The sequence below is a fragment of the Prosopis cineraria genome, unplaced genomic scaffold, assembly GCF_029017545.1.
Source record: "Prosopis cineraria cultivar Desert tree isolate PC_DT_omini unplaced genomic scaffold, ASM2901754v1 PC9, whole genome shotgun sequence".
Lineage (NCBI taxonomy): Eukaryota > Viridiplantae > Streptophyta > Magnoliopsida > Fabales > Fabaceae > Prosopis > Prosopis cineraria.
Genome location: NW_026555340.1, coordinates 31,769,933 through 31,785,150, shown reverse-complemented (window position 1 = coordinate 31,785,150; position 15,218 = coordinate 31,769,933). Strand labels below are relative to the sequence as shown.

The 15,218-nt window shown below is 32.1% G+C and overlaps 1 protein-coding gene across 1 annotated transcript; it reads right to left on the bottom strand.

Annotated features, from left to right (window-relative positions):
* Positions 1-3,628: 3,628 nt before the first annotated feature.
* On the bottom strand, positions 3,629-5,058 carry LOC129321056 (transcription factor MYB53-like). The gene is made up of 3 exons (XM_054966780.1): positions 4,924-5,058; positions 4,707-4,836; positions 3,629-4,605 (listed from the first exon to the last, which is right to left on the bottom strand). Exons 1-3 carry the CDS (start codon positions 5,054-5,056, stop codon positions 3,891-3,893), a joined length of 978 nt encoding a protein of 325 aa, XP_054822755.1. The 5' UTR covers positions 5,057-5,058; the 3' UTR covers positions 3,629-3,890.
* Between the last annotated feature and the right edge of the window lie 10,160 nt (positions 5,059-15,218).

Here is a 15,218-nt window from a genome sequence, read left to right as displayed (position 1 = left end):
TCATTGCTTTTGTTTCTCTCGGCAGCTTTGTGGACAAAGAAGCCTAGCCACTCATGACTAAGGACCTCTTCTCTTCTCTTTAGGTATTTTTTTCCTTGTTTTTATTTTCTCGAACAGGTCTTCATGCAAGAATGTGATTTTTGTTTTGACCTAAGAATGTGATCAATTAATTTTAGTTTTACATAATGCATATGATATTATGATGCTTAAATTTTATTTGAGCCCATGAAAGTATATACTTATTATTTTAGATAATTTTATAATTATATAATTATAAGTGCAATCGTTTTGTTTTTTCATTGCATTTGGTGTATTTTGTTGTGATAGTGTATAAATGGTTGTAAATAAATTACTATTTATTAGACTTTCGCTGTATGAATTGGCTATTTCTATGATATATTTTGACAAATTCTATTTTAGTTATAAAATAAATGTAAATTATATATAAAAAAGATTTTAAAAACCACATTCCCCTAAAGGTAGAAAAGGACGTGGTTTGTAAATCAAGATGAGAAACCATGTCCCCTTATACTATAGGAGACATGGATTCTTAAGAAACCACGTCCCCCTATATTAAGAGGGATGTAGTTTTTCAATCTATAAACTAGGTGATGAGAAACCACGTCTCTCTTACTAGAGGGGGATGTGGTTTCTTTATAAACCACGTCCACCACCTATAAGGAGAGATGTGAATTTTGTAAAAATCACCTCACCTATTATTAAAGGAGACGTGGTTTATGATATTTCATGTTATAGACATTTGCGACGTGGATAAACTATTATCTTAAATTGTTCAGTGTGATGTCCCTTTCAATTATGATATGAAAATGTCTAAAAATATAACGTGAAAAGTTTATTTTATAATAGTGGTGGTTAATTAGAAGAGTACTATCAAATCAATTATTCTGTAAGGAACGGAACAGTAATATCCACCTCCTTTCGGAAGAAATGAAGCATTTGACCTCTGGGTTTGCATTACTTGAAGCTGTGCGCAGTCATTAATTGCACAAATTATTTTAGTTGAGCACTTATATCTCTTAATTCATACAAGTAAATTTGACTGACCATTGATATTATTGTCCTTGTACTACCTTCATTTTATTTTTATTTTAAATTATAAGATATTTTTAGATAAAATCTCACATACCAATAAATCTTATTAAATACACTTAATAACCTTATCTTTCCAAAATAAAAATACAAACTTTCAAAGATACTCATCATTTAATATATTAAAAAGAGAAGGGATATAAATTAATTAAAAAAAATAAAATTAAAATAAATATATTTATTAAAACTTTAATCTATTTAAAATATTTTATAGTTTAAGATAAAAAAACTCCCTGAAAGGGTGGTAACTATCTTCTATTTCATTTAGGAGCATTTGAGGAATGTATTAATTAATATGTTGACGTATGTTACACTGCTCGCCGCGGGCTGCGGATGATAACTTTTCAAGTTTTCGGACAAATGGTATTAAAAAAAAGCATGCACTTCTCTCGGTCTCCTCCCTCAGCTAAATTAAACACCAGTGATTCGAAGAACTGCATCCAAAAATTTTCAAAGATAATTATTTATAAATAAAGACTAACAAGAAGTTACTGTAAGAAAAAAGAAATTCTGTTAGTCATTATTTACGAATAATTCTCCTGGAAAAGCTCTTAGAAATCTTCCTTTTAAAATTAATATCTTGTAAAGGAATATTAAAATTTAGAAACATATAAATTTATACATTTAAAATTTGATCTGAATGATCAATTAAAAAAAAAAAAGACGAGGAGAGATGCCGATTATGTCCAGCTTTCAAAAATGTGACGCACACAATGGGATTCAATCTATTTCGGATCAAATATTGTAAACGGTCAAAAAAAAAAAAAACCTCTATTGCTTGGTGCACGTTTATACTCTGATGAGAACAATCAAGTTTTCGACCATTATTTACCAAAAAAAAAAAGGGGTTTTCGGCCATTATACTTGACGCCGAATGATCTTGCCGCCTTGAATAATGGCTGTTTGAGTTTATCTCAAAAGTCCGTTCAAAATGCATTTGGAATATCAATATATTTTTTCCAAATTTAACAAATGGTTACTTCTTATAAATGGATTTTTAAAAATATAAACCAAAAACCAAGCATATACTAAGTATTTCTCTAATAAACATAATCACGTCCGGAAGTTCTGATTGGTTTTAATGAGATAAATCCACATGCATGTATTATAATTTATATCAATCATGCAGTTATTACTGATGATCATGTATATATCCCAAAAATCCAAAAAATTCATGAAGTAATTGTTTTAATTTGACATCTACTCCTGAGTATATTGTTTAGTAAAAGAAAATTTGTCCAAGAAAATACTCTATAGTGTATCACGGTCCCATAACTCGGGTTTCGATGATATCCATGAAGCTTTAAATATTTAAAATTAAAAAACGTCTTCATAGCACAAGACACATGCAGCTTTAGATTGTAACAAGATCGATTTAAGATTTGAATTTCATTAAAAATGATGTGATGACATTCTTAAATATTAGCCACATGAAAATTCCGAGCACATTGTCTTGAAGTGTTCCTAGACACAAGGGCCCAGCTTCCTCATCATTGAGAATCCCTTTGCGTCACTCTATTGACATTCATACTTGGTCCGCTTTCTCCTTGTGGCTCATCTGGACCGTAAAATTTTATATTTATATTTTATATTTATTATAAAAATTATAAAATTTTAACAAATTTATCTTAAATCAATATGGACAATACATGTTTCTAATTTAATATTAATTTTTTTTTATAATTTTTATAAATTGAATATCTACATTCATCAGGATTTAATAATATTTTTTTAAAATTTTTATACATTTTTATTTTAGTAAATGTAATATTAAAAAATAAAGATAAAAATAATCTTCAAACTAGCACTATAAACAAATTAAGAAAAAAATTGCCACTTTAAAATTTTAAATTCAAACTGTCTAAAATATATTTAAATAGTTAATTTATAAAAATTATAAAAAAATTAATATTAAATTCGATTATTTAGATTAAACCTGCATTGTACATATTGATGATAAGATAAATTTATTAACCAAATGTTTTTATAATTTTTATAATAAATATAAAAATAAAATTATAAAATCTGAACTATCTAGACTAAAAATCTGACGATCCAGTGATGAGTACCAAAACGGCAAAACTGGACTCGTGGGAGTGCAGACCGCAGCAGCCCAGTTTGCTAGGGCTATCGGCCCTTGTAACTTACTTGCTTCAACGCCGATCCATCTTTAATTTCCAGAGTCGTTGGGGTACTCGCTGTTGCAGGTTGAAATGTTTCACTTTCTAGTAATATATAGCTATCATGAACCACCAACTATCAAAGCTGGGCAGATAAAAAGCTGAAATTTTGACGTTGAATGCTTTACCCATCGGACGCGGTATGTGTATAATTGAATTATATTATTTCCTAGCGCGTATTTAATTAAAAAAAGCGCGCGGGCGCTCGCGTTTTGCACTGATCCATTACTGAACTTAGGTTTCGCAGTGTGCATGAAATTGAGCATCCCTGACCGTCGTTATGCTTTGGAAAACTAGAAGAAAATAATGTGCGAATTTTGAAAAAAATGACATGGAGATTTATAAGCGTTGTACTCATTGAAAACTGATGGCCGCTAGACAACTTTTTTGCTAATTATTTTGAAGAGGGCTTTGGTGGTAGCACAGTTTACATTTTACACCTTCAAGCGACAAAGCAAGCACATTCATATACGACAAACACTGTTTATATCCGCAAGATCTCCACAGGAATAACCGGTAATAATTAAATGTTATGGAACAAGGACTAGATTGTAGCTAAATATACGTACTATTCATTTTACACTAATGCGATACTAGGCACTAGGAAATCTCATGGAACAAAGGGTCCTCCAGCAGGAGGTCGGGCCACATGGAAGGACCAATCTCTCCATAAATAACAGTATTTGTCATTGAAATTTCTGGCGCAGTGGAAGGAGATGGAATACTGCTTGAGCATGAAAGAAGCCACGCTGAATCGGGAGAACTTGCTCCCTGACTTAACGACGGTGGTTGGCGATGGCAACGAGGCGATTTCAACTCTGGTATGTTAGAGAACGAGTCATAGCCGAATTGGAGATTACTGACCCCGACTGGAGATGGATTGTTTACATTATTGTCTTCCAAGTGGGTTGAACTTAAAACAGTGTTGTTGTTATTCGTCAGATCCAGGGACTTCAGAAGACTAATATTGATGGAATCCGAGTTCGTGGAGTCACGGTTTAAGTTGCCTTCAGTTGCAGAAGGTCGAGGCCGCTTAGGCTTCAAGATATGTTGTAAGCCTTGATGTCTGATCAATTGAACAGCCTCTTCTTGCAGTTTCAAAGCAGCACTCTGTTTCCATGGTTGATGGTCCAGAAGTCCTTTGAGATTAGCCCATGCTACGAGACGAGGCAAACTTGAGAAAAGATCGGTTCGAGGTTGGTGTGTCATCGGATCATAACCCATTTGTATCGGCTTCTTCTTTAGATGGGTGTTCCAGAAATTCTTGATCTCGTTATCTGTCCGTCCTGGTAGCTGGCTTGCAATTGCTGACCATCTTGTGAAAGTGAAGTTTCAATGTTAGTGGTTAGTCCTTCATGTCACAAATTAAGTTGCTATAAATTGCATGTGTAATTAATAAGTTTTCAAATTAATTACTTGTTTCCCAGGATAGCATGGAGATCCAGAATTGTTTGCTGTTCTTCTTCAGAAAGTTTCCCTCTCTTTATGTCAGGCCTCAAGTAATTCGTCCATCGTAGCCTGCAACTTTTCCCGCATCTGTTCGGCCCTGTAAAAGTTACAAGAAAAATTGATCACTCACGAAGTGGAGATTCTAACCCATGATGATATCAATATGAATAGCTAGCATGCTTACCTGCAAGTTTTGGAAGAGCTCTCCAGCTCCTGTGACCATGCTCTTGAATGAAGTTAACAAGCTTTTGATCTTCTTCGGGAGTCCAAGGGCCTTTCTTCAAACCAATCTCATCACAACACGGTGATCTTCCCATTTTTTTTTTTTAAACTAATACTACTCCTTTCTGCTTTTGTCCCTTTCCCTCTCTTCTTCAAACAAGAACCTGAGATGTTTGTTTAAATTAAAAAACATTCAAAAGAAAGTGAGCTGCTTGCTTCAAATCCGACCTTAATTAGGATGCAGCTTCCTGTCCTATTTATAAACCACCACTGCTTTTGTTTCCCTAGCCCCATCACGACAACTCCCAATAAAAGTAACTGATGAGAAAGAGAAATTCTTACGTGGACTAGCCCCTAGAGCAGGATTGTGGAGCAGCAGATCATAGGGCGACACTTTAGTCACGGCTGGAGATCAAGACCTAATTATTTTATCTGATTTTTCAAAAAAAAAAAAACATTTTAATCATTTTACTTTATTCATATTTTGTTATAAACTCTTACACTTTTTTTAATATTTTAATTTCTTATAATTTTATTTTTCAGTGGTATAGGTCCCTGAATAAATAAAATGAATAAAGTATAAAAACTTTAAATAAATGTAAAATACTAAAAAATAAAAATTTAAAAATTTAAAATATAAAAAATATAAAAATTTATAATAAAATATAAATAAAGTGTAAAAAAATAAAAGGCATGTTTTTTTTTTTTCATTTCAAACTATGAAAGGTTGTTCTACAATTATAGATCTGATACACATTAATACATTCCTACGAATGGCGTGTCAACTTTTCACTTTGCCATTTGAACAACCGTATATATCTCTCTCTTGCATGAAAAGACAAAGGCGCCCCTCAGTCTCCAGCTCTCTTTTCATCAATATTTTAATTTAGACTTTGCGTTTTTGGTGCACATAACGGGCTTGTGTCTGTCCTTGTTCGCTGGGCTAATTAAGTATGAAAATGACCTCTCCTTGCGTGGAGGAGGGACCAACATGCGTACCTCATTCGAGTCCTTCATTGGCCATACGAATCTATAATGATTTCTGTGAACATCATATTTTATTTTTATATTTTTTTAATTTAATAATAAATAATTAAAAAATATAAAAATAAAATTTAACTCTTTTTAGGATTATATTATATTTTTAAAAAAATTAAAAAATTTTATTTAAATCTTTTAAAATTATCTCAATCATTTAAAAATATTCGAGAATTAACTTTTGAGAGTTAATTTTTGTTATCTTTTTTTCTCTCTTTAATCTTGTTGTTTTTCAAAAAAAAGAGAGAAAAATATTATAGTTTAACTCAAAATTAATTTCTTTTTTTTTTCTCTTCTTTCTTTTCTTTCTTCTTCCTTTTAATCTAATTCTTGAAGTTAATAAACAAAAAAAAAGAGAGAGGGGAAAGCAGAACGTACATGTTGCATAGGCTGGAGAGAGGAAATGGACTGCCGTACGCACACATAGCTCTTTCGGCTTTGTAACAGAAACAGAGATGCAGAAACGCAAAAACAGCAAAGGTGAGAGACCAAACGCAGGCACAGAGACGCAGAAACAAAAACAAGCACACACTTTTGGCCATGCAGCAGGAAAAAGGAGAAAACAGCAGAACACATGAACACATGAGCCGCAGATGCTGAAAGAACCAGAGACAGCAGACACAAAACGCAGAAGAAGCAAAACAGAACAGAAAGAACAGCAAGCAATCGGAACACGTACGCATATGCTTTCAACTAGCAGGAGAAAAGAAACAGAACCAAGGACGCACACACGCATGCAAGAGACGGCATAGCAGAGAAAGAAGATGGGACGACACAGAAAAAATGAGAAAAAATAGAGACAAAAACGCAGAAAAACAGAGCAGAGACTTCAGCGCACACAGAAAACGTAGCAAAAAGGAAGAAGCGGAGCAGGAGAGCAATGATTCACCTCTTCCATCCCCTATATAAGACCGAACGTGAAACAGAGACAGGGGCAGTTTTGGCTGGAGAAAGAAAGGAGAAACATACACACAGAAGAAGTAGAAAACAGAGCATGAGAGAACTGAAGGAGAAGAGAGGTTGAGAGAGGAAGAAACAGACACCGAGAAGAGAGAGACTGAGAAGGAGAAACAGGAACGTGAGAACGGAGCAGAAATCTAGAGCACGAAAGAACCGAAGGAGAAACTGAGAGAATGCACGCAGAAGGAATGTGAAAGCTGAAAACAAAGATAGAGAGAAAGAGGAAATCGAGATCAGAAAGGGAGGAGTTTGCTGGACTGGTGAGACGGAGCTGAGACGTGCTACACACAGGTTTACTAGTCTGCTTGTTTAAAAATTTGAAATGCTCAATTTGATCTCGGTTAATTATTTCCAAACAAATTTCATGTTTAAATACCTGTCCCTCATTTTTTTTAGTTCTTAAGTGAAAATCAATGTAAATGTCTTTTTCTTAAAAAAATATAATAAAAAAAAGAGAGTGTGAAAAATAAGGATAAAGAGATTACAAACAATAATTTTGCTTGCTATCATAATTAAGCTTAATGCAATTTTAGGCATAATCTCATTTCAAATAAAGAAAGAGTTAGTGCAATTATTAGGCAGGGTCTTTAAATATGTGTTTAGCATGAAAGGGCGTATTAATATGTGTGGGCATGTTTTTCATCTCCATTAGTCCTAAGGTCCTTTAATTATCAATAATATTGTTACACTCATATTGTATGCCACTTTCTATGATGATCACATGTACGATTTCAATTATTATGACGAGCCTATTTTATAAAAGGCGGAGGAGAGAGAATTTGATTCTTAACCAATTGAAAAAACATGAAATAAATAAGAGAAAATTTGTTTCTAATCACTTACTTGTTGTGTGAGATTTTAAGAATTTTTGCAAACATTTAAAGCGATCTCATACCGTGCAAATCAATAAGATTTTGTAGATATGAGAGCAAAACTTATATGTTAAAATTAACGCTCCTTTTATAATTCTAATTAATAATTTATTTAAGTTTCATGTGAGATTTTAAGGATCTTTGTAGGGACTTAAATTAATCACATTATCGTGTGGGATAATAAGTCCTCGTAGATATAGTGATTTTCAATTATTATAGATAAGTGATTTTTATAAATAATCATATAATATACAATTTAAGAAACTTAATTAACCAAATTAATGTTGTTAAATTGTAACCATATTTACCGATTATATCTTCTAGTCATGTGAGATTTTTGAATCTCTGTAAACTTATAAGATAATCGTATTATCGTATGAGTCAATAACACTCTACAGATATAACAATTAAGTTTATTAAAATACATATAAATTACATATTAAAATAATTAAATTAAAGACGTATTTAAATTTAATTTCTTTATCATATGAGGTTTTAGAATCTCCGCAGATATTTAGGATAATCATATTATCATATAAGTCAATAAGGCCTTGCAGGTATGTTGATTAAAATTCTTCAAAACATGTATCTACATGCTAAAAATTATTATTAACACTTAAAAATATACATAAGAATATAAATAAATAAATTAAATTGCCAAACTCTTTTATCGTGTGAGATTTCAGAATCTTCACAGATATTTAGAGCAACTGTATTACCGTATGAACTAATAAGGCTCCGCAGGTATAGCAATTAAAATTCTCGATCATAAAAAAAAAATAATTTTAAACCCTTTCCTTTCTTTATTAAAAATTAAAAAATAAAAAAATAATTAAAATTAAATTACTTTTTGCAATTTAAAATACACATTTCAAAATTTTAGAAATTGTTTTATTTACAAAATGGTGAATTATTTCTAATTAATTTTCTCTTCAAAAAATATTTTTACCAACAAATTTTTAAGCTCGAACTACGTGAACTTTGATCCCCATCACAGGATACGTAAGCCTCAGAGTCAGATTCTGAGTCAAGTCCGTCCTCCCTCATAAATAAATAAACATTTCTCACATAATTCTTATCATTTTTATCAAACACATGAATACAAAAGGGATAATTAAAATAATTATAAAATCATATTAAAAGAGCACAACAAACTTCAGGTAACCGTTTTGATGAACGGGTGTTGTGGAGTGCCTAACACTTTTCTCACACTTAACCGACTCCTGAACCTATTCTCTGATTTTTGCAGATCACCCTTATACTCCATTAATCGGTTTCCCGAGATTTACCTCAAAATCTTGGTGGCGACTCTTTGTTCATGCGGTTCCAGCTGCGAAGGCCGGAACCTCCGCTCGTGCGCCATCCGCGTCGCATTTTTCTGGATGCGACAACTTCAGTTGTCCCAAAATTATTGGAAAGCCTTATGTATTCAAATGATTTATCATCTCAAAGGTTAAAAACTAAAGGCGAAATGCCGAAAGCTATTTAGTGGTTGTTCAGCCTCTTATGTTCCTAACCATTACTCTAGCTAGTCTGGTTTTCTTTAAAGAATGCATTTATATCTGGAGAAATTTAGAAAGGAAAAAAAACTATGCATGTTTATTAATTATATTTATGCATCAGTCGCAGTGTCGCACGCATTAATTTTCCATTCCATTTTATACCATATTAGAGTGACTGAGCCATTAAGAGAAGCTAGGATTAATAGTTTATTTATTCAGTAACTAAAGTAGTTGAGCTCTAACAAACTGCACGTGCTCAGTTGTGCATTCCCACCTCTGTTATGATTGTATAAACACCTTATACCTCCACTGTATCATGAAATTAAATGCAGATAATAAAATACATTTCCTCTCACTTTACTCTACTTTCCTTCCTCTCCCTCTCTGATTTCTAATATGAGCACATGTCCTTTTTACAAGTGTTCGCCTTCATAACATCGCGCTTTTTCCAACCACATCATTGTTTCGTATCAGACATGGAGGCAGAGCAGGGAGATGATAAATAATGGTGGTGAATAATCGAGTGGCTGGTACATATGAGCTACCAACCATTACGAAAATTGTAATGCTCGCTAAGCTTCATATGAGAAGCCAAAAATTCATTACAGCTGTTCGTTTTTTCAACGCGTATTAGATGTTGGCGATCAAACTCCTACAAATGCAACGAAAGCGGTCGAACTGATGACGGACAATTATATATCTTGGCTGTCTGTCGTCACAAAATTAAACTTGGATTAAGACAGAGACATGAGATTATGATCCATTTACCCTCCAAAGAACTTGTTAGACGGGAAGTTGGTGTGGCGAACATCTTCATTTCTGTAGATCTTTGAAATTTACCCCACTTCCTTGTGAAATAGCGGGAGGGTAATTGGTTTTTTTTAAAATCAATTATATTGCCCTGTCCTTATTTCCAAATACGACAAAAAAACACGAATGAGAAACTGAGAATTTTGGGATCATGTACGCTGTACGCAAGCGATACAAGAACAAATAATCTGTGTACGCACGACTTCTGTCATCTGTCCACTTGGAGAATCACCTTAGAATTTTTTTTTTAAAATATTATTCTTTAATTCGTTATGTGAAAGTCTTGAAGAAATCCTTTGTTTGCTTGGTCACAATTTATCAGCCCTAAGTCGCGGCCACTGGTGTCTTGATCTTATATATAAATAATAATAATCTCAATGATGAAATTAAATTTCATTACTTTTCAGTTACCGAGGGGTCGAAGACAATATTGCTTGATATATAGTAACCGCAGAAACATGAGGTTTAAGTTTGGAAAACTAATGTTAGGAGACAAAACACATGTTAGTCGGATTTCATGAAAGCTTCCTTTTGCACGACTCTACAGAGAATTAGTTGGTCGCCTCGCCCTGATATTATGTGATTACTATAATATTCTCTTATATGCAATCTCGTCTAAGCAAAGTTACGTTCCTGCAATAATTGCAACTAAAGTTTAAATTTAACTTGGTGCAGTTTTTTTTTTTTTAAATGTGAGCCACATTCATCACTGAATCATTTCATGGTGTGGCGCCTTTTTTCTTGAGATCTTCATATTCTCCTATGCGCGCCCGCACAGCGCTTGTTCTTTAACTTGATCCGTGTCGTCGTTTTCTTTTGACTAAGTGTATATATATACATAGAGAGAGTGGGAGGGAGTTAGTGTATGACAATGCTTGTTCATCGACTTCATCGGTTTCGTTGTCGCGTGGACTGCTCTCGGGGAGGGAGTTTTGTAGCGTTACTGATGTCACTGTAAACTAAACAAATGATTTGCTTGATTGCTCGCTTAAGTTTTGCTCATAAGAAAAATCACGCTTAGCTTCTAATTTGTCAGCTAAACTACTGATGATTGGCTTAATTGCTATCTTAAGTTTCTACCAGTTCCATCTAGATTCGTGACTTTCCACGCCTCTCTGTGCCACGTATGTTGATTTGTTTTTTTTTTTTTAATTTTCATATGCACGAAGAGAGATCATTCTCCTTATCTTCTTAATTAATTGTTAAGAAATTGGTAATAACAACTTCCATAATTTCTATCACGCAGAGAGCCGCGCTTCAAAACCTTAATATTGCAGGTAATTACCTCTATGTTTAATTATTTCATGTCAAGTGCTTGCTTCATTTTAGTTCAGCCAGAACCTTATTGGGTACACACTGTAACAGCAGTTTAAACTGGTATAATAGGATCTGAATTTGAAGTTTGTTTAATATATAATCAACAAATACATAATTTGAACTTCATTTGCATTGTGTATGCGTATTTTATATTGCATACAAATGCCCAGATTTATTTTTAAGAAATTAGTTCCATTTATCATATAAAAATATGAATCCATGTTTACCCATATGATTTTTATGCATTGACTTACAAAACTTTATTATGCACGCGAGCTTACCCACATGGTTAATTATATATTATAGTTTCATTGATATTTATTTCCTTCATATTCTACGTTGTCTAAGTAAGGGCCTATTTTTTAAATTTTACTACTACGTTATATCATCGTATTCGTATAATTGAATCATTTCTAGCCCAAAAAAATAATTAAATCATTTATTGTGACGATTATTCATTTGTTCGTTAAACTATAAAATTAGCAGCATAATTTAATTTATATATATATATATATATATATAATGTGGTTCATTTAATACATCGTTTATTTTGAGATTCTTATTAAATTGTAAACTCTGAAATGGCTTAATTCATCTTAATTATGTTGATTCAACTTATTTTAAAAGTTAGGAGTTTAAATAAATTGGTCTAAAAATAAAATTTTCTAATTATTCGAAGCTAGGATCCAATTCAACTCAAACTGGAGGCAATTAAAATTTTGACAATCAAAAGAATAAATACAATGTCAATATAAATTCAAAAATGCTATAAATAATTTCACCAAAAAAGTATTATAAACAATAAAGTGCATCTAAATTGTTTGAACAGTATTAAGTTATTAACATGAAATCTTCCAACAATACACATTCAAAAGAAAATTAAATGACTACTTTTAAGATTTATGGTTTGACAATGAGTTGAGATTTCATTACAAGTGTAATATAAAGAGAAAATCACCGTCAAATTTCACACAAAAAATTTAGAAATAAAAATTTCATATAATCATAAACTTATTTTAAAAATTCTTGTTTTTTGTTGAATTAAAATTATCCAATATACTGCATAGTTATTAGAAAAGTTGTTCAGTTGATGAGTTCCATATTTTGTTATCAATTGACCAATGTTGGTCTTGAAAGGGATTACAGCTCGAATTCGAGTATACAATTTTTTTTGGAAAAATTTAGCTTGGGACCTTTTGACTGTAGATAATGAAAAAGAAAACGTTAAGATTTTTTTATAACTTACTGCAAGGCTTGGGGCCTAATTTGATATGAATTTTAAAAGCCAAATAATAAAATTTCCCTTGTTGTAAGAAAACTATTAAGGAAGAAAAAAATATCTTGCAAACACGACTTGCAAGCATTGCAAGCCCATAGAAGACAGGGTACATAGTGAGGTTTACAAAGTTTATCAAGAAAGCCTCCATCATTAAATTTCTTATCCAAGAATCTTGGTTGAATGAGTCACCACCAGGACAACCACTGCCTCTAACCTCGTCGTCGGATTTGATGCAAAAGTATTTAATGAGTAGATAGAGCAATGAGTTAATCATAGAATCAACCTTGAAAATAAAATCTCACATAAGATTTTGTAACTCCATTAGACGAGAATCACAAGAAGAACTCTAAATACGATGCATGTTACAACTTCTTGCAAGTGATAGTGCCAAGAAGAGATGAGGCTAAATTACTTGTTTCAATTATTAACAATACCAATGTTATAATTTTTGTTATTGCCATCATAAAATTCCTTGGAATTGTTCTTTTTGTGTATATATGAACAAATCATTGGATAAGAATGAATTAGTCATTTTATGTTCACTCGCAATTGCATTTAATGAGAAAAATGAATTATAAATATGTAGTTTTATGTCAACTTAGAGTGTTGTGATGAACACTTTAGGTAGGAAAATTAATAACATTCCATAGAGTGATGAACCATACATGATAAGGTGACAAACAAGTCATTTAAATATGAAACCAACTAACACTTGAAATTATTTCAAGTCAATGTTGTAACGAGCAAGTGAGATAAGGAAATTAACAAAATGTCAAAGGATGATAAATCACACACGGTACGATGATGAATAAGTCACTTGAAATTTTTTAAGTTAGGTAAAATCCAAACTCATATTGGTAAAACTAGTACATACTGGTATGAATAACTCATAATGGTATCAATGCAACATACTAGCATGACATAAGTTGTTATAGAAACCCACAATTGTAGGGAACAAGTGAGGTAGGAAAATTAATAAGATGCCATAAGGTGATGAACCACGCATGGTAGGGTGATGAACAAGTTATTTGGAATTTTCTAAGTTAGGCGAAACATAAACTCATACCGACATAACTAGTACATATCGACATAAATAACTCATATCAATATCAATACAACATATCGGTATGAGAGAGGTTGTTATAAAAACCCATAATTGTAATGAACAAATGAGGCAGAAAAATTAACAAGATGTCACAGGGTGATGAACCACTCGTGGTAAGGCGACAAACAAGTCACTTGAAATTTTTGAAGTTAGGTGTAATCAAAACTTATATCGATAGAACTAGTATATACCAATATGAATAACTCATACTGATATCAACACAATACACTGATGTGACAGAGTCTGTTATAGAAACCCACAATTGCAGTGAACAACTGGCATAAGGAAATTAACAAGATGCTATAGGTTGATGAACCACATATAATAGGATGATGAATAAGTCACTTGAAATTTTTTAAGTTAGGTCAAGCTTAAACTCATACCAATAGAACTCATACATATCGATATGAATAAATCATATCGATATCAACACAATATACCAATATGACAAAGTTTGTTATATAAATCCAGGCTCAAACTAGTAAAACCAGTACATACCGGTATATTAGAGACAAGCTGGTGTGACAAGCACATTTTCTCTACCTAGATCTTTTAATTTCATCCATTCAGTTAAAATTTACTTCCGACAGCTACTTTTTCATAACGATCAAGTGGTAACATTATGGCATGACTCTATGTGTTATAAGAGGTGCCTTTTTTTTCATTCTTACTCATATCTCAAAATCTTACTGATAGAAAGCTTAGATTCTCTCAAACTTGGTAATCACTATCTCTTTGCCAAAACCAAATTTCATATGTGATTATCTCATAAACAATTTCTCGACCAAAAACCCTCGACATAATTTATTAGTAAATCTCTCAAATCTTTGATTCAATCTAATTTTATATCCGTCTTTTTAAAGAAGATTGCTTGAGTAAAAACTATAGAGAAGTCACTCACAAATCAAAAAATCACTTCAAATGACTTTTATGAGACTTGTAATCTCGTTTTGGAGAGAAAAGGAATGAGTAGAAGCACCTTAAAAAATAAAACTGAAGTGTTAAACAAAATCAAACAAATTGTTAGTGCTCAAAAGGAGCAAGACTGCAAGAGGGGGATGAGAGAGAGTGTGTCTTGCACTTCCATCTATCTCTTCCACCACCTTTTTTTTTTATTAAACCTCAGTTTTTTTTTTTACCCTTACAATGAAGGGCAATATTATCATTTGATTTTAAAATTAATATCAAATCAGGCTCCAAACCTTGCAGCCAGACATCAAAGATTTTGAGGTCATCTTTTTTATTATCTATAGTCAAAAGATCCTAAATGAAATGTTTCCTTTTTTTTTTTTTTGGTAATTTGTTATGGAATGAAATCTCGTGCTTCTTAACCAATTATTTATTTCGTCCTTTTATTTTAGGTATTTTCAAAGA

What these genes read in the sequence shown, in the direction of transcription:
- LOC129321056 (XM_054966780.1), bottom strand. Translation starts at nt 5,056, where the DNA reads ATGGGAAGATCACCGTGTTGTGATGAGATTGGTTTGAAGAAAGGCCCT. An exon ending in AGCTCTTCCAAAACTTGCAG is followed by an intron (nt 4,837 to 4,923) that starts GTAAGCATGCTA and finishes TAACTTTTACAG; the next exon opens with GGCCGAACAGATGCGGGAAA. An exon ending in CATGCTATCCTGGGAAACAA is followed by an intron (nt 4,606 to 4,706) that starts GTAATTAATTTG and finishes CACTTTCACAAG; the next exon opens with ATGGTCAGCAATTGCAAGCC.